The sequence below is a fragment of the Trachypithecus francoisi genome, unplaced genomic scaffold, assembly GCF_009764315.1.
Source record: "Trachypithecus francoisi isolate TF-2019V2 unplaced genomic scaffold, Tfra_2.0 Lachesis_group0, whole genome shotgun sequence".
In the NCBI taxonomy this organism is placed as follows: Eukaryota; Metazoa; Chordata; class Mammalia; order Primates; family Cercopithecidae; genus Trachypithecus; species Trachypithecus francoisi.
The window spans coordinates 167,745,185-167,765,947 of NW_022681453.1; the positions used below are offsets into that span (position 1 = coordinate 167,745,185).

A 20,763-nucleotide genomic window follows, 5' to 3' on the forward strand; every position below is an offset into this window, starting at 1 on the left:
AGAGATACTGATTTTTTCAATCCATAAGCATGGACTGTTTTTCCATTTATTTATATCATCTCTGATTTCTTTCAGCCATGTTTTATGGTAGAGTTTTTTTTTTTAACTCTTTGGTTAGCTGTATTCATAGGTGTTTTATTTTCTTTGTGGCTATTGTAAATGGGATTATGTTCTTGATTTGACAGTCAGCCTGGACATTGGTGTATAGAAATGTTACTCATTTTTGTACATCTATTTTGTATCCCGAAACCATACTGAAAGTGTTTATCAGTTCTAGCAGCCTTTTGGCAGAGTCTTTAGGGTTTTCTAGGTATAGAGTAATATCATTAGCAAAGGAGATAGTTTGACTTATTTTCCCATTTGAATAACTCTTTATGTTTCTCTTCCATTATTTTCCAATATGAAACTTATTTATTGAACTCTAAGAGACAATAAACCTGACAAAAATTAGTACAATTCAACAGTAAAGCTCATACAGGTAGAAAAGTGAAATTTACAAAATTTGTTGATGATTTTGCTAATTCTAAATTATGAAAGAGTATATAAATTTGCTTCAAGTTTGTTTATCTTAATGAGCTTTCACCTTTGTTTAGTGAAAGTTTTAAAATTTGTTAATATAGGGTTTTTTCTTCAATAAGATTGCTGTTTTTAAAATTATTTTTATTAAGCCATTCAAATGAATGATTACATAACTTTAAGAATATTTTGTTTTGTTTTGTTTTGCTTTTTTGTTTTGTTTTTTTTCTTTTAGATGGAGTCTCACTCTGTCGCCAGGCTGGAGTGCAGTGGTGCGATCTCAGCTCACTGCAACCTCTGCCTCCCAGGTTCAAGCGATTCTCCTGCCTCAGCCTCCTGAGTAGCTGGGACTACAGGCACACACCACCATGCCCAGCTAATTTTTGTATTTTTAATAGAGACAGAGCTTCACTGTGTTGGCCAGGATGGTCTCGATCTCTTGATCTCATGATCCGCCTGACTCGGCCTCCCAAAGTGCTGAGATTACAGGCATGAGTCACTGTACCTGGCCAAGAAGATATTTTTGAGTACGTATGACATGCATATGACAGAAAATTCAAAAGTTAAAGTGGGTATACAATGAAAATAAGTCTCTCATTTTTTTTATCTTCAGCCATATAGTTACTTCCCTTTAATCATTTACTGTCACTAGGTTCTTGTAGATCTTTCCAGTGCTATTATAAAGAATCATCTCAAACTTTAATGTGTACATGAATCTTGTTAAAATGTGGGTTAAGATTCAGTGGGTCTGGAGTGAAGCTTAAGATTCTGAATTTCCACCTCCTGAAGCTGATGTTGCTGGCCCAGGACTATGCACCCAATGGCAAGGTTGTGAAGGACATTTGTTTCTATTTGTCTCTCTGTTTGTTTGTTTATTGGACTGAAGGGAGCAAGATAGTCTCATAAACAGATGCAGTTTTCTGCTTTCTACTACTACCTCAGCACTAGAGTTCCAGCTTTGAGCTTTACATTGTTACAAAGCTTTCTTCCAATCTTTGTCTTAAGTGATAATCTATACAGTATTTAAAAAATCAAAGCGTAATTGAAGAATGAAACATAGCAATATGAAGCCTGATACTGGATGATGTATAAATTACAAGGACTATGAGAAATCTTTTTTACAAATTTTTAATCTACTATTTAAACAAGGTTAGAAAAGTTACCAAATGAAGATAACCTCCTAAATTTTGGCAGAAGGTATGCTGTAAACTTTAGCTTGGAGCCTGTACTATTAATCTAATAAAGATGCTATCATACTTGGAAATGATGCAGTTAAGCTCCCTGAAATCAATATAAAGTACAAAGATCATTTAAATATTTTAAAGTCATAAACATTAATATTCTATCTTCCTATACAAAGTAGTCTCCAGAAATGACTGTATTCAATATCACAAGGGATACAAACGTTGTCTTTGAAAGGTAATTCTGAAAGCATGGGGGGCAACTCCCAAAACAATGTCAAAAGTTCCTGTTTGTTTCTTGCTCTGTGCAGGAAAGTGAAGAATGGAGGACTTACATTTGTCCACCTTCCTTGTCAACAGCGCATGTTACTATGAGTACTTGCTAACCCAATACAAGGTTTCTTTTTACAAAGAGAACCAATATCAAAGATACTCTTCAGAAATAAAGATTTGAACTATAAATGTCTCAATTTCTGCATAATTGGCAGAAAGAGCCAGGAGAATACAGGTTTCTGTATGATGCCAAGTCAGTGTGTATCAATGACCCCATTGCTTTGAATGACTCCAGGGATCTGCCATATGGAGAGTTATTTCGCTCGGTGCTGAGATGGTTATTTTTAAATATTTGAGGCTACAAAGGGAGAATGGTTTGTATCTACTTAATCTTCTTGAGCACACACTATTCTACTTAGAGTTGTGATTCTCAAACCTAAATTATGTAGTGGTATACTAAATGATATGCACAAGTCATAGTAGAAACAGCACAACCTTTCAAAGTTTCAATTGAATTAAACGTTTTACAGGCCCATATCAAAACAAAATAACACTACAACAAGCGATAATTTATGAAAGGGTATAATGAAAAATTCTGATGAACTTTTAAGTTAAACGTAAGATTTGAAAATAATATCAGGCGTAGGAGTATGCTTTTAGTCCCTGTGGAATACAGATTTATTGGCCAGTAGGAGGATATGTCAGTGGGAAACTTTTTGAAGTACTGAGAAATACATTAAAAGCATGTGAGATTAGAGACCAGATTATTTGAGTAGAAACGACATTTCTGTGCTGCCTATGAGACTCCAGAGTGGCTGTATGCAAAACATTTTGAGACCACAGAAGTTACTGTCCTATTTCTGCAATACTGATTTTCTGCATGAAATTAGGAAGTGACATAGAGTTTGCTAACACATCCAGACTGGCTTAGGAGATGTCATCAATGAATTTTTAACGTATAATCTGTACAGAGAAAAATCCGTGTCTTTGGGTTTTATGGAGACTGAAATAGGTAAAAACATTTTTCTACAATTTGCCCATTTCTCCTGCTAGTAGGGAGCAAGTCACTTCTTTACAGAATGCGTGGCATAGTAAAATAAGTCACATAGACTGAGTTTTAATCTTCAGCATTGGATCTTAGACAGGAAACTAAAGTTCTCTAGGTCTGTGTTCTCTGAAAAGTGGGACAAGTACAAAGATGAAAGAAGCTAATAGTGGATCAATGTTTATGTTCTTCTCTCTTTTTTATTTTCATCTTTTATACCTTCCCATTCCTACCCCCTTCTCTTTGGGCTTAAGAAGTTAACAATAAACAGTACATCTTCATTTGAAAGGGAAAGTGGTGCTCTGTATTAGGAGATCAGACTCAGTGACCTGGGTGTTTACCAATCATGAGATTCTCTCTGAAGATTCATGAAAGCTTTTTGCTAAGAAAGCATTTAGAGAAATAGTCAACTACCTAGTGTATAAGTACATTTATATCTTACTGTTTACCGTCACTTTCAAACTGAATATATATACAAAAGTGACCTAGAAACAAGCAGAGAAAAGCCATGTGGCATTTAGATGCATATCGCATATGCATAATTGATTTCTTAAAAGGTTAAATACCCTTAGCATATGTGTGGATAGTGATATACCCATGATGAGCCCGTAAGTATTATGGCAGTGGCTTTGTTTTACATAATTCTAAAGTAAATGTCATGTTTCTTCTTCAGGGATTCCAGGACTGGGATTCAGAAAAGCATATGTTTCCAAGTAGATAGCTGGGCAAGAGAGGCTGCTTTCCCAAATATAAGGACCATTCATGTAGCTAGTACACTGAGATTTATGAAGCTCAGGCTGCCACTAAATTCTCTTTAGAATTGAAATGCAATTACATATCGAGGACAAGTGCTAAATATAAACAGAAAAGACCAAATACATGCCTTTATTTTTTCCTTTGTTTTTGCAGTATATTTGCAGAAAGAATTAACCACCTCAAAGACACTGTAATCCTTAATTGAAACACACAGATCAGTCAACTTGGTGAATCCTTCAGCATCTTTTGTCGAAAGTTTGTAGCAGCTCTGAAGGACTGGTCTTTTCTTATATTCATAAATAATTATAAAGATGCTAAGGAAATTAATAAATGAAGCAAGTAACTAAGAAGTATACCAAATGAAGTATCATTAAATATGTCCTGAATTTTAAAAACAGGCACTATGTTGCATGAGGATACATAAGTAAGGGGTGAAAACTACATAAATGTGAGTGATTGTTACAAAAATTCAAATTATGAGCTTCTTCTTTGGGGAAGGAAGGAAATACAATTTGTATGGTATACACAGGGGTTTTCACTGCATGCATGATCTACATGTATTTATTATTGTTTAATAATATTATACAATCTTTACGGGGTATCCCATATTTCCTAATTTTTTAAAGTGGCAAAAGCAAGCTGGGTATGGTGTCTCAGGCCTGTAAACCAGCAAGGCCAAGGTGAGTGAATCACTTGAGCTCAGGATACAAGACCAGGCTGGGCAACATGACAAAACCTCATCTCTACAAAAATTAGCCAAGTGTGAATTTTTAATGTATAATCTGTATAGAGAAAATTCTGTGTGGTAGTGTGTGCCTTTAATCCCAGCTACTCTAGTGGTTGAGGTGGGAGGATCGATCAATCAATTGAGGCTGCAGCGAGCTGTGATTGTGTTACTGCACTCCAACCTTTCTTTCAAAAAAAGAAAAATAGAAAAGACAAAATGACAAAACATAGTGAAGAGAATGCAAAAATTAAGTTGGTAAAAAAATCCAATGTAATATAATTATAATAATAAAAGTAAATATATGAATCTTAGGTTGAAGAATGTATTTTTCTATTATACTTAAAAAAAACTTGATATATGCCATGTGCAAGATACAACTAAAACATAAGTCCCTGAAAATAGGAATATAGGAAAAGATATGCTAGACAAATATTAACAAAGAAAGCTGTTGTATCTATATAAATAGTTTAAGAACTGGACTTTAGGATAAAATGCAATGTTTATTCTCCCTGCAATTCTTTTTTCCTTATTCATTCTCTGAGCCTACTTCATCCAAGCATCTGCTTCTAACATTCTAGGACTTATGATAGGCCATCTTAATGTATTTTTGTCTTATTCCAACCTAATCATTTCAAAGCCCAAGATGTTTGATCTCTCAACTCTAGTAGTACCTATTATTTGTGTACCACTGATTTGGTACTTATATGATGTGTTTTAGTGTTATTTATGTACATGCATTTCTTTAATTAAATTACAATATCTTAGAGCTAGAGATCATGCTTATTCTTCTTTAAACACCTCCTGTCACCTCACCCCAGGACTTGCCATCTGGTAAAATTGTGTTATCTGGTATTATCGTATAATAGAAAGTTAATAAACATATCAGCAGTCAACTGAAAAATGGCTTCTGAAAGTGCATTAAAAGCTTTTTTTAGGACGTTTAGTACTTTGTCAATGCTATGTATTTACATTTTCTAAGTAATCTTCCAGCCAAAATTTCAAAATGGAGTTGAGGAGAGACACACACTATTGTTAAAGTGACCCAAAGCTGTGCCGAGTTGATGAGACTGAGACTATCCCCTAGTAGGAGGGTACCCCCGTGTGGAGACTCCCACAGGTTTATGACTATGTGATTGTTAAGGACTGGGACCACATCTAATGACCTTTTTACATCCACATCTGAAACAAAGTCCAACATACAATGTATAGTCAATAAGTGATTCAGCAAGGTGTGAAAGAATTAATTATGAGTCTAGGGTAATGTAATTCACTCCTGTGGCTTCAAAACAATGTATAATGGGAGTTTCTCAGTGTGTGTCTCTAGCTCATGCTTTCAGAGGGAGAGAGTGGCTGGGAAGGCGGAAAAGCCAGCTGGGTGAAGGTGGGATGCTGATGCTTACACTACAGTTGGTACTCTGGGGTTAGGCACTGATTGGAGCAAAGCTGAGTAGAGTGGATTTGATTTTGCCAGCCGATGGTGGACCATGTTTGGAAACAAACAACAAAAGCTTAAAAGGAAATGGAGAAACAAATGGAAAAGATTTTCAGTGCTTCTCCTGCTGGCCATCAAGAAGTAGCTGGAGTACCTTCTTCCGCATGGCAGGAAAGATAGTCTGTCCGCTGCAAACCTTGTTTAAACTTACTGTTTTGTGAATAGGCAATATATAAAGCATGTGGGATGAAATTCAAAAGGTACAGTAGGGTGTATGGGAAAATAAGTGTTTTCCTACCTCTGCCTATAGTTGCTCTGTCTAGAGACAACAGAATTACTAGATTCCATTTATTTTTAGGTATACAAAAGCATTTCATGTTTGGTATGCATGCACATGTGCATATATATATATTTATTTCAGATAAATAGCTCATATAATAACATACTATACTGAATCTTGCTTTTTAACAAATTAACAGCTTATACTGTAGTTTTTCCATTTTTATCTTTATCTTTAAAATCCCCGTCTCTAACACTGTTGGTATACCAGTGTCCAACATTTGTTTCATGTATGAATGATTAATTTGATAATAGTATCTAATTCATTCATAGTGAACTTAAAAGTCACCCACCAACACATTTTATGAATGCCTTATCTTAAACCCCATCTCCAACATGCATCTTTTCTTTTCTCCCTGTTGACATTATATTCGAATTAAATCTCAAAAAATTTATCCCATGGAAACCTTCTCTGAATATTGACTGTCTCTCCCCCCGGAGTTATTTCTAAGCACTTAATAATAGTTTACTCTTACTGATTACTTAATAGTTTACTATTTTGATTGTCCTCTAAGTCTTTTGTGTTAATATTATAACCATAAATATGTGAATAGCACTCTTTTTTTTTTTTCTTTTTGAGATAGAATTTCACTCTTGTTGCCCAGGCTGGAGTGCAGTGGCACAATGTTGACTCACTGCAACCTTCACCTTCCAGTTTCAAGCGATTCTCCTGTCTCAGCCTCCCAAGTATCTGGGATTACAGGGGCCCATGACCATGCTTGGCTGATTTTTGTATTTTTAGTAGAGATGGGGTTTCACCATGTTGGCCAGGCTGGTTTCGAACTCCTGACCTCATGATCCACCTACCACGGCCTCCCAAAGTGCTGGAATTACAGGTGTGAGCCACCACGCCTAGCCTGAATAGCACTCTTAACAATAATTTTTTATTAAGTAGTTGTTTGTGCCAGACACTTCACTAAGCACATAATATGCATGATCTCATTAATTCCTACAACTCACCTATGAAGTAAATAACATTATTATTATTGTAGCATACCGGTCATTGCCCTGCCAATGTCACCTTGACTCACTTGGTGATCGTATCCAGACCATTTCTTTATATGCCACTGTTTTCTGGCATCTTTCTGCCAGAGTGATCTCTGGAGAGTGCACTTAGCTCAAGTGGGTAGGTCAGAAGTGCCAACATATTGACATCCCAGGAGTGAACTTTAACCAATTATGTGTGGACATTAGTGGGTAAATACTTCTGCTTTCTCTCCTCTTTGTGTGACAACCTTTAGTTGTACTCCTCACAATTATTTCAGGACCCATATATTTTGTATTTTGCCTACAGCAGTGAACCCCTTTTTAACTTACTCTTTATTTTCTTTCATCTCTTCCCTATCTCAATTTACTACTTGCTTTCTTCCTGGAATCACCTCCCAAATAAACTAATTATGCTCAAATCTTAGTCTCAGGATTTGCTTTTGGGGAAAGCAGATCTAAGGAAATTGAGGTTTAGAGTTCTTGAGTAACTTTTTCAAGTTCACCTATACATTACATGGCAGATTCAGTATATGAAGCCAGAAGCCATGATCAAAAGCATCATCGCTTACTGCCAACTAGATGGTAGGTGCCACAAAGCAGACCAGTGAACACGTATGTTTCTTCCACAGTGTGTTTCGAAATGCAAGCCTAAGTCAGAACTTAATGCATACTTCTGCTGGTCAAGTCCATTTTATGTTTTGGAGTGTCTCTTTTCCACTGCTGCACATCAGAACGTGCCTTTTGGCAGTTAGCTAAACACATATGCTGGTAATTTATACAGGAATTGTATATAAATTCTCATACTTATCTAGTTGCTGAGTATCTTCTCCTTGTTTTTCTACAGATAGCAACTTCATCCTCGCCAATGCCCAGGTGGCTAAGGGTTTCCCTATAGTCTACTGTTCTGATGGCTTCTGCGAGCTTGCGGGATTTGCCCGAACTGAAGTCATGCAGAAGAGTTGTAGCTGCAAGTTCTTATTTGGGGTTGAAACCAATGAGCAACTGATGCTTCAAATAGAAAAGTCACTGGAGGAGAAAACAGAATTCAAAGGAGAAATTATATTCTACAAGAAAAATGGTGAGTTGGCTTTCTTTGGTGCTCACTGGAGAGTAGTGAAAGGCTGTCTTCTTTCAACCTAGTAATTGCTCCACAACTCCATTAAGGCTTAATGGCATTTCATATACATGCAGCCTGTTATAGAAGTTTCACAAATGACTTGGATGATAGCCTTGTTTTTACCATTAGTAGCATAAACTGCCTAGAAATTTTGAATTAGAATTATAGCTATTCAATGTCAATGAATAGTTAACGTATATTAACTGAGTTAATATATGTTAAAATAAAGTATGTTACTATTATATTTTGGTAATTCTTAAAATATATGTTATGTATAATAGTTATTTGTATATTAACAACTTTTATCCAGAAGTTTTTCCCAAATTTTATGCCTTAAAGAGCTACATCTCAATTACAGTCATTAAAGACAGAGATCCGCGTGTTCCCTGCAAAAAAGGAAGTCAGTTAAAAAAAAAAAATCGGCATATGCATTTTCTTTTCCAGTTACCTAGCCACAGAGCCTTTCTCACTATTCTCTTAAATTCTAAACACAAAACAGGAGACACATAGCATCTCATGTTAGAGTAAATTTTCCTGGGCTCCAAACTGCCCCTGGGAAATACTAGGTATTTTCTCTTTTTTTTTTTTTTTTTTTTTGAAACGGAGTCTTGCTCTGTCCCCCAGGCTGGAGTGCAGTGGCCAGATCTCAGCTCACTGCAAGCTCTGCCTCCCAGGTTTACGCCATTCTCCTGCCTCAGCCTCCCCAGTAGCTGGGACTATAGGCGCCCGCCAGCTCACCCGGCTAGTTTTTTGTATTTTTTGAGTAGAGACGGGGTTTCATCGGGTTAGCCAGGAAGGTCTCGATCTCCTGACCTCGTGATCCGCCCGTCTCGGCCTCCCAAAGTGCTGGAATTATAGGCTTGAGCCACCGCGCCCGGCCAATACTAGGTATTTTCTTGTGGCTTTTAAATGAAAGAGGATCTAGGGGTGTGTAAGGCGTCTGCAGTCCTTGGGTTCTATGTAGGAATACATATCATTAGCAAATGGGCCCTGGTACTTCGGGTAAATTAAAGAGAGAGAAATGGGAGAAATGCTAGATCAAAAATTAGAACAAACTAATATTTTATCAATATCCAAAATTCTCATTTTTTCTTTAATAGCTTTCCTTTTCCCTTGTAGTAACATAATCCTCTGAGTTTTAGCTAGTGCATGGCTACCAAACTAGAAAAAATATTTCCCAGTCTTATTTGTAATTGGGTTGCGCTTCTGACTCAGTTTTAGGCCAAGATATATGAGAAGGAATATTTTGTGCAATCTCTGGGTAAAATACCTGAAAGGGAAATTGTTTGTTCTCTAATTTATCTCCTTTCCCTTTCCCATGTTGTGGACAGAACTGTGCTCTAGAAAGTACATATATTGAAGTCATAACCCCAAAATGATTGTATTTGGAGATAGGGCCTTTAAAAAGATAATTAGTGTTAAATGAGGCCGTAAAAGTGGGGACCTAATCCAATATGACTAGAGTCCTCATAGGAAGCAGAAGAGGCACTGAGGGTGTGCACACACAAAAGAAAGACCACATGAAAATGCAGCAGGAAGGCAGCTATCTGCAAGCCAAGAAGAGAGGCCTCAGAAGAAACCAAACTGTCAGCCCCGTGATCTTGGACATCTAGCTTCCAGAGCTGTGATAAAATAAATTTCTATTGTTTAAGCTACCTAGTCCATGTTATTTTCTTATGGCAGCCCAAGCAAACTAATATGCATATGCTAAAAAGTTAAGACAGCTTAAGAAACTTTTGGGCTGAGACAATGGGATTTTCTAGATATAGGGTCATGTCACGTGCAAACAGAGGCAGGTTGACGTCCTTTTTTCCTGTTTGAATACCCTGTATTTCTTTCTCTTGCCTGATTGCCCTGGCCAGAACTTCCAATATTATGTTGAATAGGAGTGGTAAGAGAGGGCATCCTTGTCTTGTGCTGGTGTTCAAGAGGAATGCTTCACTGATAGGTGCAGCAAACCACCATGGCACACGTTTACCTATGTAACAAACCTGCACATCCTGCACATGTATCCTGGAACTTAAAATGAAATAAACTTAAATTAAAAGAAGAAAAGGAATTGTATATTTGAAATAGAAACAATAATGGCTAAGATGTTGCTAAAGTTTATTTACTGGCTCTAAAAAAAAAAAGGTAGTTCCACCTTTTATTCATTATAACAATATTACAATAATGTTTACTCCTTCCCTTCAAAAGAAAAAGTTAAGACAAGGCTGGAAAGCCAGTTTCAATCATTTGACAAGGACAATAACATAATGAAATGCCGAGCAACAAGACAGAAGGAACCTGGGTATGTTTACAGATCCACTTTCCACTCCAGACAACAAAATTTCTATCTTGCTTTGTTGCATTTCTATCTTGTTTGAGTCACTTATTTTGGGGTCTTTGTGTAACAATATTTAAATTGTACTCTAAATCAGGGTTTCTCAGACTTGCCACTGTTGACATTTTGGGCCAGTAATTCTTGTGGTAGAAGGCTGTCCTGTGCAGTGTAGACGCTTAGCACCATCCCTGGCTTCTATATCTTACTCTCATTACTTTGAGGTATTGAGATCAATGTCAAGAAGAGCCTGCATATGGAAATTTCATCCCCTTTTGTAAGTTATTTTTCCTTGGAGGATATTCCCTGATGATGTGAATTTTGGATATACAGTAGTTATGAAGTATTGGAGACTATCTCTTTGGGACAGGATACCTCAATTCTTTGGCACTGGTAACACAGTTCAGACCATTGTGTCCTTCCCAGTGTCAATACATGAGGCCTACATAGCAAATATGATAAAACAAAAGGATTCCAGCTCTATGTAATTATACCATAATCATTGAAAGGAGGCCTGAGATAAAAGAAAATGGAGGATGTTGCTGAGAATGCAGACTGGCAGGGAGTGATAAAGCTGCCATCCGGTGGAACAAAGAGGAAAGGATTTCCTTTGTCTGAAATATCCGCTGACTGCAGACTTGTCCTTCTTAAGATAGGCGCCTTGTGTAGGTCACTCCAAATCCATATGAGTATTTTCCTTTTTAAGCCTCTTCACAATATCCAAATCTAGGTGTCAGGACCAAACAATGGAGACTTATAGGCTAGATAGGTAGAAAGTATGGCGTACAGGATGGGAGCAAGAATTTCTTGAGCCCAGTTTTTTAATAAGATGTCTCTGCAACCTTAGACACACTTGGGTAGAAATCATTAAAGGCACCAATTCCCTTTAAGCTAGTCACCATGGGGAATTGTCTGACATTCCAAGAAAACTAATTGATCCAGTTACTAGACTGAAAATTGCCATCTACCCTAGGCTAATCATACTGCATTATAACTATTTATATAAATTTCTGTCTGTAAATGCAGTTGTGAGCTTTTGAAGGCACACTTCTACATACCCAGTGCCTGGAGCCTGGGGTTTCAGCATTCTTCAGATGGTAGTTTCTTAGCAAATACTTGCTGAAGGGAATTGAAATTGATTATTAACCTATGGGTACTTTAAAATATGTCTGGATTTCTGGTTTTAAAAAATATGCTTATGACTTAAAGTGTCCTCCTTCCTTTTTTCAAGGATCATTTTCTTTTAATATGCTTTAGAAAGCAGATGCTTATCTTATCCTACCCAGATACATTTTGACATTCTGTGATTGTGCTGCCTTGCCTATTTGTTCCTTAATGCTATGATTGCTCTCCTGACCTTACAGAAAAAGTGATAGGGAAAAGCTATCCAACACAATTTCTCAGTGCTTCAGAGCTATAAAACCACATAGTGGGAGATCATCTCTGGTTTTCCCTGTTCTTTCTTGTTATCCTTCAAGCTGAGAATGGACACGCTGAGATGTCATGTCCTATTTGTTTTCTTCCTCACTCTAGCTTGTTGGCAGAACTTTAATATCAACGAGTTGTGTCTTCTCTAATAGCATGAAAGACCGTCATGATTGGACCTACCAGCCTTAGCTTTTATATGTTTATCTTAACATATCTATCCTCTCTACAGAAAGCTTATTTTTTCTAATCTATTTGCATATTAGTAGGTCCAATATCATCAGTTTCCTGGAAAGAAAAACGTAGAGAACAAAGATTTAAGGTGGTTATTTAAAGATTTAAGGTTGTTCTTAGGATAATATTGCCAATTTTGCAAAAATATTATTGTGGTGTATTAGTTTGTTAGGATTACCATTATAAAGTACCACAAACTGAGTGACTTAAACAACAGAAATCTGTTATCTCATAGTTCTGGAAGCTAGTAGCCCATCTAGATGTTAGCTGGGTTGGTTTCTTCTGAGGGATATGACGAAGAATCTGTCCCATGCCTCTCACTTCGCTGCTGGTGGTTTGCTGGAAACCTTTCGTGATCCTTGGCCTGTAGAGTGTCACCCAGATCTCTGCCTTCACCTTTACATACAGGTCTCCCTATGTGATGGTCTGTGTCTAAATTTTCCCTTTTAAATGAGGACATCAGCCACATTGGATTTGGTCCTACTCTAATGACCTCCTTTTAACTTACCTCTATAAAGACCCTATCCTCAAAAAGATCCCATTTTGAGGTACTGGGGATTAGACTGCAACATATCTTTTGGGGAAGACAAAATTCAACCTAAAACGTCTAGTTACATTTATATTGAATAGATTAGGAATTAAGTCATTTGCCCAAGATTACAAACTAGTAAATAAAAAAGCCCAAATGCATAAACATTCTTGCTTGACTTCAAGGTCCTTGCTCTTAAGCCACTGATTCTCTGTGGAGGCGGAAATGCTGCCATCTCCCAGGAGAAGTTTGCAAATCTCTGGAGGTTTTTGACTCAGTAATTAGGAGAATGCTTTTGTCATTTATTGGGCAAGATTGAGTTGCTAAATATACTGTAATGTGTGGAATGATCTTGCAATTGAAGAATTGTCCAGTTTCTTGCATAACTGTCTAATGCCCAGTCAGACTTTCCAGGAGGTGAAACACTGGTTTCTAATTACCTGAATCCTGAACTTAACATACAGAGTGCTTTTTGAAAGGATTTATTTCCCACTGAATTTTCAAGAATGAAACCGTAGTGTAAGTGAGTGAAGACTGAATTTTATCACGTTCAGAATTTCACCATGTAAGAAAATCTTATTAGTGGCTCACAGCACTTGTTGGTCTGATGGAGCAGATATTTAGGTGTTCTGCACTCAGAGGCATAGCATTTGCAGTGATTCTACATACTGGTCCAATTATGCAACTGTTTTATTGTATCTTCTGCTCTAGTTGGTCATACCTGAGCATTTCTTGTTGAGATATATATTATCAGAGTAAATAACTTCATTATTATTTTCTGTTTCTCTCTCTCTCTCTCTTTTTCTGTGTGTGTGTGTGTGTGTGTGTGTGTGTGTGTGTATCTGAAAATAATGTGTGTGGGTAGGCAAGTTTTATTATGATGATTTTTATTTCTAGATAGTAAAAAGGGAAATACAGCTATTTAAAAGAGAATCTTGGGTTTTGATAAGGTTGTGGATAACTCTTTACTCACAAACGCTTGCATTCTCACGTCACCATCAAGGTTTGCCATTTCTGTGTGTATACCTCCTGAGCTATTGCTTATTTGATGTTTGTCTTTATTCTGATTCACTGTTTTATTTTACTTAAATAAATTGTAAGCAAAAGAAAACTAAGCCCCTACCCTGAATACAAAACCAGGATCACTAATTTCAAATAGAAGGCAAACACAAATAAATATTAAATGAAAACACTGGTTTTAAGCTTTTTAAAATCAGAAAAGTAAAAAGTATACTGGAAATCCAAGTAATAATAGACCTAATCAATTTTATTATGCCAACCAGCATGTATGTTATTTTATTTAATTTTCCCAGTAACCCTTCAAATAAATATAGGTTATTTCCCATTTACAGATGAGGAAACTATGATGTAGAAAATGGCTTAAACACAGGTCTAAATGTTATGTCATGAACAGGTCCCAATTTGTTGCTCCAGTCATTGTTCCTTATTTTATTTACAGATTGATTTATTTACAAATTGATGCACTTCAATTTATTTATTTTTACATTTTAAAATTTAATTATCTGAGGACATAGTAAAATGCCCCAAAAAGCCCATTCTTTTTAACATGTTAGGTTTTCAATTGTTTGTGATATATGGATACGTATACATATACATATATATAGTATGTATATATATGCCCATATGTATGTGTGTTTACACATGCACACGTAAACACACACACACTTGTTAAAACAAAAACAATTCTTTTATAATTAATTGCTTTTTTTTAAAGGGAGAATGTTTCCAAAGAGGGAACCTCTGTTTACAAGCAAATTTCAAGCTGAACTAAGCTGTTGAATAAACAAAAACTGGTGTATGGAAATAGGGAAGGCTGAAGAGGCTTCTTTAGCATGGGGATGGGTAGAGGAAAAGAAGGAGGAATCGCGACAGATAGGAAGAAAAGAGGAGAAAAGGGGAGCGAGCAAGGGAAATAAATGGGGAAACATCTGGTGATCTGGTGGTATTTTATCCACCAACATGTCTAAAGGTAAGTTTTATATGCTAGCTGCATAGTTTAGCTTCAAATACACATTTTCACTAATACGTACATATTCAAATGTAAGATATTTATGTTTTCCACTTAAAACAATCTTGTGTACCACCAGAAGTATTCATACTGCTCTTTGGGCAACATGCTGTGTTCACGCAAGCATACACATAAGCTGTCTGAATCAGGTATATTCACAGTCTTACGATTTCAGATCGTGATAAAAGTGAAAAGGAAGCAATTTTCTTCATGACCTCCCTCTTTTACAATGAGCTATTCATGACAAACAATTACAGTAAGAAACATTACTTAAAAAAATTATTGTGTATATTTAATATATATATGACACTATAGGATATGTGTATATATAGTAAAATGGTTACTGGGTGGAACAGGTTAACATATCCATTATCTCACATAGTTATCCACTTCCACCCCTGTGGCAAGAGCAGCTATAATCTACTTATTTAGCAAAAATCCCAAGTACAACACACTATTATTAACTATAGTCTTCTTGTTGTACATTAGATCTTTCAACTTGTTCATGCTGCATATTTGCTGTTTTCTATCCTTTGAACTACATCTCCCCAAATTCTTCTCCCCACCCCAATGTTAACCACTGTTTTATTCTTTGTCTTTATGTGTTTGATCTGTTTTTCACCTTATGATTCCATATATAAGTGAGATAATGCAAGTTTTCTTTCTGTGTCTGGCTTATTTCTCTTAGTATCATATTCTCCAAGTCACATCTGTGTTGTGACAAATGGCAGGATGTCCTCCTTTTTTAAGGCTGAATAATATTCATATATGTGTTTGTGTGTGTGTGTGTGTGTGTGTGTGTGTGTGTATTTCTGGGTCATATGGCAGTTCTATTTTTAATTTATTTAGGAACCCCCATACTGTTTTTCATAATGGCTTCACCAATCTACATTCCTGCCAACAGTTTGCAAGGGTTCCCTTTTCTCTGCACCCCTGCCAACACTTGTTATCTCCTGTCTTTTTGATAGTAACTGTCCTAATGGTGTGAGATGATATTCCATAGTGGTTTTAATTTGCATTTCCCTGATGATTAGTGATGTGGCACACCATTTTATATATCTATTGGTCATTTTTATGTCACCTTTGGAGAAGTATTTATTCAAGTCCTTTGCTTATTTTTTATTTGTGTTATATATTTTCTTGACATTGAGTTGTACATGTGCTTTATCAATCTTGGATATTGACCTCTTATCCGATGTATGGTTTGCAATTCTTTTTTTCTCAATTTGTAGGTTACCTTTTCATTTTGTTGACTGTTTCCCTTGCTATGCAGAAGGTTTTTAGTTTGATGTAGTCCTGTTTATTTAATTTTTGCTTTTGTAGACTGAACTTTTGGTGTGAGATTCAAGAAATCATTGCCAAGACCAATGTCTTGGAGAGGAGCTTTTCCTCCTCTATGTTTTCTTCTAAGCGTTTTACAGTTTCAGGTCTTATGTTTAGTTTTTTTATTGATTTTGAGTTGAATTTTGTGTATGGTATATGATATGGATCCAATTTTATTCTTTGGAATGTGGAAGTCCAGTTTTTTTCCCAGTACCATTTATTGAAGAAATTTTCCTTATCCTGTTGTGTCTTTTTGACGTCCTTGTCAAAATTAGGTTCACTGTATATGTTTGGATTTATATCTGGACTTTCTATTCTGTCTCTCTGTTCTTTGTCTGTTTTTAATGCCTACATTATTACTTTTTTGTTACTATAGCTTTATAATATAATTTTAAGTCAGGAAGTCAGATGCTTGCAACCTTTTTTTTTTCCTTTAATCAGAATCATTTTGACTATTTTGGGTCTTTGGTGGTTCCATATGAATTTTAGGATTATTTTTCGTCTGTAAATTGTCATTGAGATTTTAATAGGAATTGCATTGAATCTATATATTGTGTTGGGTAGTGTGGACCTTTTAACAATATTAATTCTTCCAATCCATGAGCATGGACTATCTTTCCATTATTTGTCTCCTCTTCAGTGTCTTTCGTCAGTGTTGTATAGCTTTAAGTGTAGATATCTTTCTCATCCATTATTTTGCTTCTAACACTAAGAAGATATTCTCAATGAGTTCTTTTACACTTAGTTATTCAATATGACTCTGGAGGATTTTTAGAATATTTGATTATGTCATCTAGTTATTTCAGAATTGGAACTCAAAATAGGAAAAGAGACAATGATTTGGGCTGTAAAATTTCAGAGTATTGCCATAATAACAATTTTAAATTTGAAGCACATATGACTTCCCCATTTGGCTGTTAAGTAGTGGGTTTGTAGCATAGAATATGGAATGTTTTCATGTAACATACAAATTTCAGAGCAAAAGATGTCATGCCCACCCATTTAATAAATGAACAACAGCAAGAATGTACTTTTAAATAGAATGTGTTGTATCCAAATGAATGTTTTTGTGAATACCAGAGTTCCCAGCATGGACAACACTTGTAGTTGCTTTAGAATTTCACCACGTCTAAAGAACCAATAATTATTTTATCAAAAGCTAGTGAAACCAGGCTTGAGATCACACAAAAATAAAAAGATAGTTTATTCTAAGATTGAGTGAGACCTGGGGAGAAAGGAAAGATCATTCTGAGCAAAACAAAATTATCTTCTCACCTAGCCCTCCCATTGATTCAAACCACAGTCCAAGATGAGGGAAAGGCAATACAACAGCACAAGTGCAATATTTTTTTATAAAGTTCTCCTCAGGCTGTTGAGAATCTTAAAGTCATTAGCACCGTGGGCATTAGGCTTATATAAATGGTAGCCTTGGCAGCAACTGAAAGCATCCAAGTGAGCCTGGAGGACAGTATAAAACTTAGATTCTTACTTCTTTGGAAGCCAAGAGGACTGGATTATAAGGACTTTTCCTCTGAGTGTTAGAAGTATTTGTGAAGATCCCCAAGGAGACTTGGTTTCCTGAATGTGAGACCTTGTAATATTTTTCCTGTGTAATATATATGACCATATTTTTACTCACTGAGTTGTAGAGTCAAGGAAACTCAAAACAGTTTGTCTAGTGTTCCAGTTATGACAAACTACATTAGGACCTAGCAACTTAAAATAACAATAACTATATCCTACAATTTTGTGGGTCAGGAATTTAAGTTGGCCATGGGTGGCTAATTCTCCTTCCATGTGGAGTCAGCAGAGGTTGGAATTTGGTGGTGTTCAGTGGGGAAATGTACTTGTTTGGAAGGTATAAGATGGCTTCACTCATGTATGGCATCTTGAAAGGCTGAGACCAGTTGAGACCATGAACCAAAGTGCCTGCCAATGTCCTCTTCAGCATAGTGGGTTTGGGTAGTCACTAGTCTGGTAGTCTAGTGTTTCATGAACCAGGCAGAAACTGCAAGAATTTTTGTGATCTCATCTAAGAAGTTACATAGCATAACTTCTGCCATACCATATTGAGTGGAGCAGCCACAGGTCCACTCAGATTCATGGAAAGGAGATCAAAATTCTACCTCTTGATAAGAAGAGTGTCAAAGAATGTGCAGTTGTGTTGTACAACTTCAATGTCTAGTTTCATAGAAACACATTTGGGGATGAGTGTGTGTATAGCAACAGGCAAGAGAGCATTTGGTTCTGACGCTTGTAAAATTTGCAGTTTTTGTAAAGTCTATGGGGCCACCAAACAGTTACCATGCTTCCTTCAACTAAGTGTATTTGAAAACATTGGGTCAGATTATTGTGACTGTTCTGAGTTGCTTTCTCCAGCTTGATTCATCTGAAGCCTTACTGAGACTTTGCATGCCCTCAAATAGAAAGCATGCATTGTTCTTTATGTTTTGGCAAAAGATTTTATGAAGATTCTCCAATATATCTTTTCAGTCTTGATAAGAGATTAATATTTTATATTTGCCTCTTAGGCCTTTTGTATTCAAGAGGTGAATCTCACAAATGCATTTATGGAAGACAACTTCAAAGTCATGGTAGAAGGAAGACAAAGGGTTCAGAAAGTATGTGCACTGAAGGTAGCACATGCAGCTTGTATGGAGAGTCTGCCTTGCAGTTTATCTTTCTGTTTGCACATCAGCTTTGTATTTGTAAATGTAGGCAGTCTTTCTTTTCCTCTTTTCATTTATCTGAACAAGCTACTCTGAGAGAGCCTGTTCTTTTTCTATGGTCATGACTAAAGTTGCATTGTTTAATCAATGAGCAGGGGTTTTATGTAAGTCCAGTTTTTGAAATGTTCTTCACTGACCCACACTCTGCAGCCAGAATGATGAGAAGAAAGTGAGACAAACGTAGAGATCAGGTTGCAGTGCATTCATCAGAAACTGCTTAGCTTAGCTTGTTCTGCTTAGATTTAGTGTTCAGCGATACTACCTAACTAGATTCCTCCATACTTTCACTTCTTCAGAGTCAGCCTCAGCACCTTCCTGACTTAGCACAGACAACTTCATAAAATAGGAACAGCTGACATTTACTGAGCGTTCACTGTGGGCCAAGTTCTGTGCTCTGCTCTTTGCCTGTGTTGTTGCTTCAATTTAATCCTCTCCTCAACCCTTTGAGGTATATCCTATTACTATCGTATTTCACAGTTAAAGATACTGATTCACAGAGAAGTTAAGTGGGAGGGCTGGGATCCAAGTCCTGGCAGTTCTGACTCCTGACCCCTTGTACTCTGAAATACTAAGTCATGCTCATGCACCTGGCAAACCTAAGCTTTCCACCTAGGAAGCCCTTAGTCTATGGCAGTGGATGGTAGGCATGCCAGGCACTATACATACCCCTTGGGGTAAGTGACTGACAAACTATCAAGGAAGGACTAGCTCAATAATAGCTAGAATCAGAAAGTTTTGGAGTAGAATCTCAGCCCTCTACCATTCAGTAAGTATGTATTGTAGTTCAGTGACTTTGCTTGTTTGAGCCTCAGCTTGATCTTCTCTAAAATAGAGATCCAGTATCATCCTCATAGATGTCTTATGAATGACCAAATGAGATAACCACTTTTCATCGCACATTATCAGGAACAGCCACATAATGTGCAGGGACCATTGCAAAATGAAAGTGCAGGTGCCTTTGTTAAAAATTTGCTAAAAATTTCAAGACAGCACCAGCAGAGCGTTAAATGAAAGCATGGGGCCCTTCTAAGCATGGGGTCTATGTGACTGCGCAGACCACATGCCCATGAGGGTGGCCTTGTACATCATAGCCATTTAATGAATATTCTTTCCACCCCTGACATTCTTCCCACCAGAAGAACCTGCCTACTCCCATTTCCCAGAGTTCTAGATCCTCAGAACTTCACATTAAGGAGCCTGGAATCTAATGCTTGGCCCTTGGCTAACTCTGCACCCTGGCCTGTGGGCTGGTTTCTAGTTTTCCCTTACCTTATCAGAAAGCCATGAATATCTGTCCATCTTCAACGAGATCCCACAAAATTTCTGTGAGGTCTTAGCCAAGAGGATCTATGTCTCTTGAGTTGAACAGGAATTATAAAATCAACACAAAAAGTTACATCATTTACACATGCTTAAACTATGCTAGCAGCATGGATAATTATATAATATTGACTGGCTACAATTATATTAAAATAGTGCTTTATTTTTCAGTGATGAGCCTTTACTCTACGTCATCCATCAAATTTACACAATCACTGGCACCAGAAATCCATCCTTCCTGACACTGTCTTAGGTCAGACCCTCACAATTTTGGTACAGAGCTATAATAACTCCTCCCAATCTGTAGACCCACCTCCAGTTCTGCACCCTCAAGTCTTTTCTCCTCACTGTCTCCAAAGTTGTCTTGCTAAAGTGTGTCCTGCAATCCCCAAGTGTGCCTCTCCACAAAACACATGCTACTGTCTTATGACAGAGCCTTCAGGGGGTCCTCATTGCCTTTCAGGATAAATAAAAACTCTTC

General features: G+C 36.8%; 1 protein-coding gene across 1 annotated transcript in view; it reads left to right on the plus strand.

Moving 5' to 3' along the window:
* Positions 1-20,763, plus strand: part of KCNH8 (potassium voltage-gated channel subfamily H member 8) — a 403,401-nt gene that overhangs the window by 107,115 nt on the left and 275,523 nt on the right. The window contains exon 2 of the mRNA XM_033212772.1: positions 8,101-8,334. Within this exon, the coding sequence (XP_033068663.1) occupies positions 8,101-8,334 (234 nt within the window). The remainder of the gene's footprint in view (positions 1-8,100; positions 8,335-20,763) is intronic.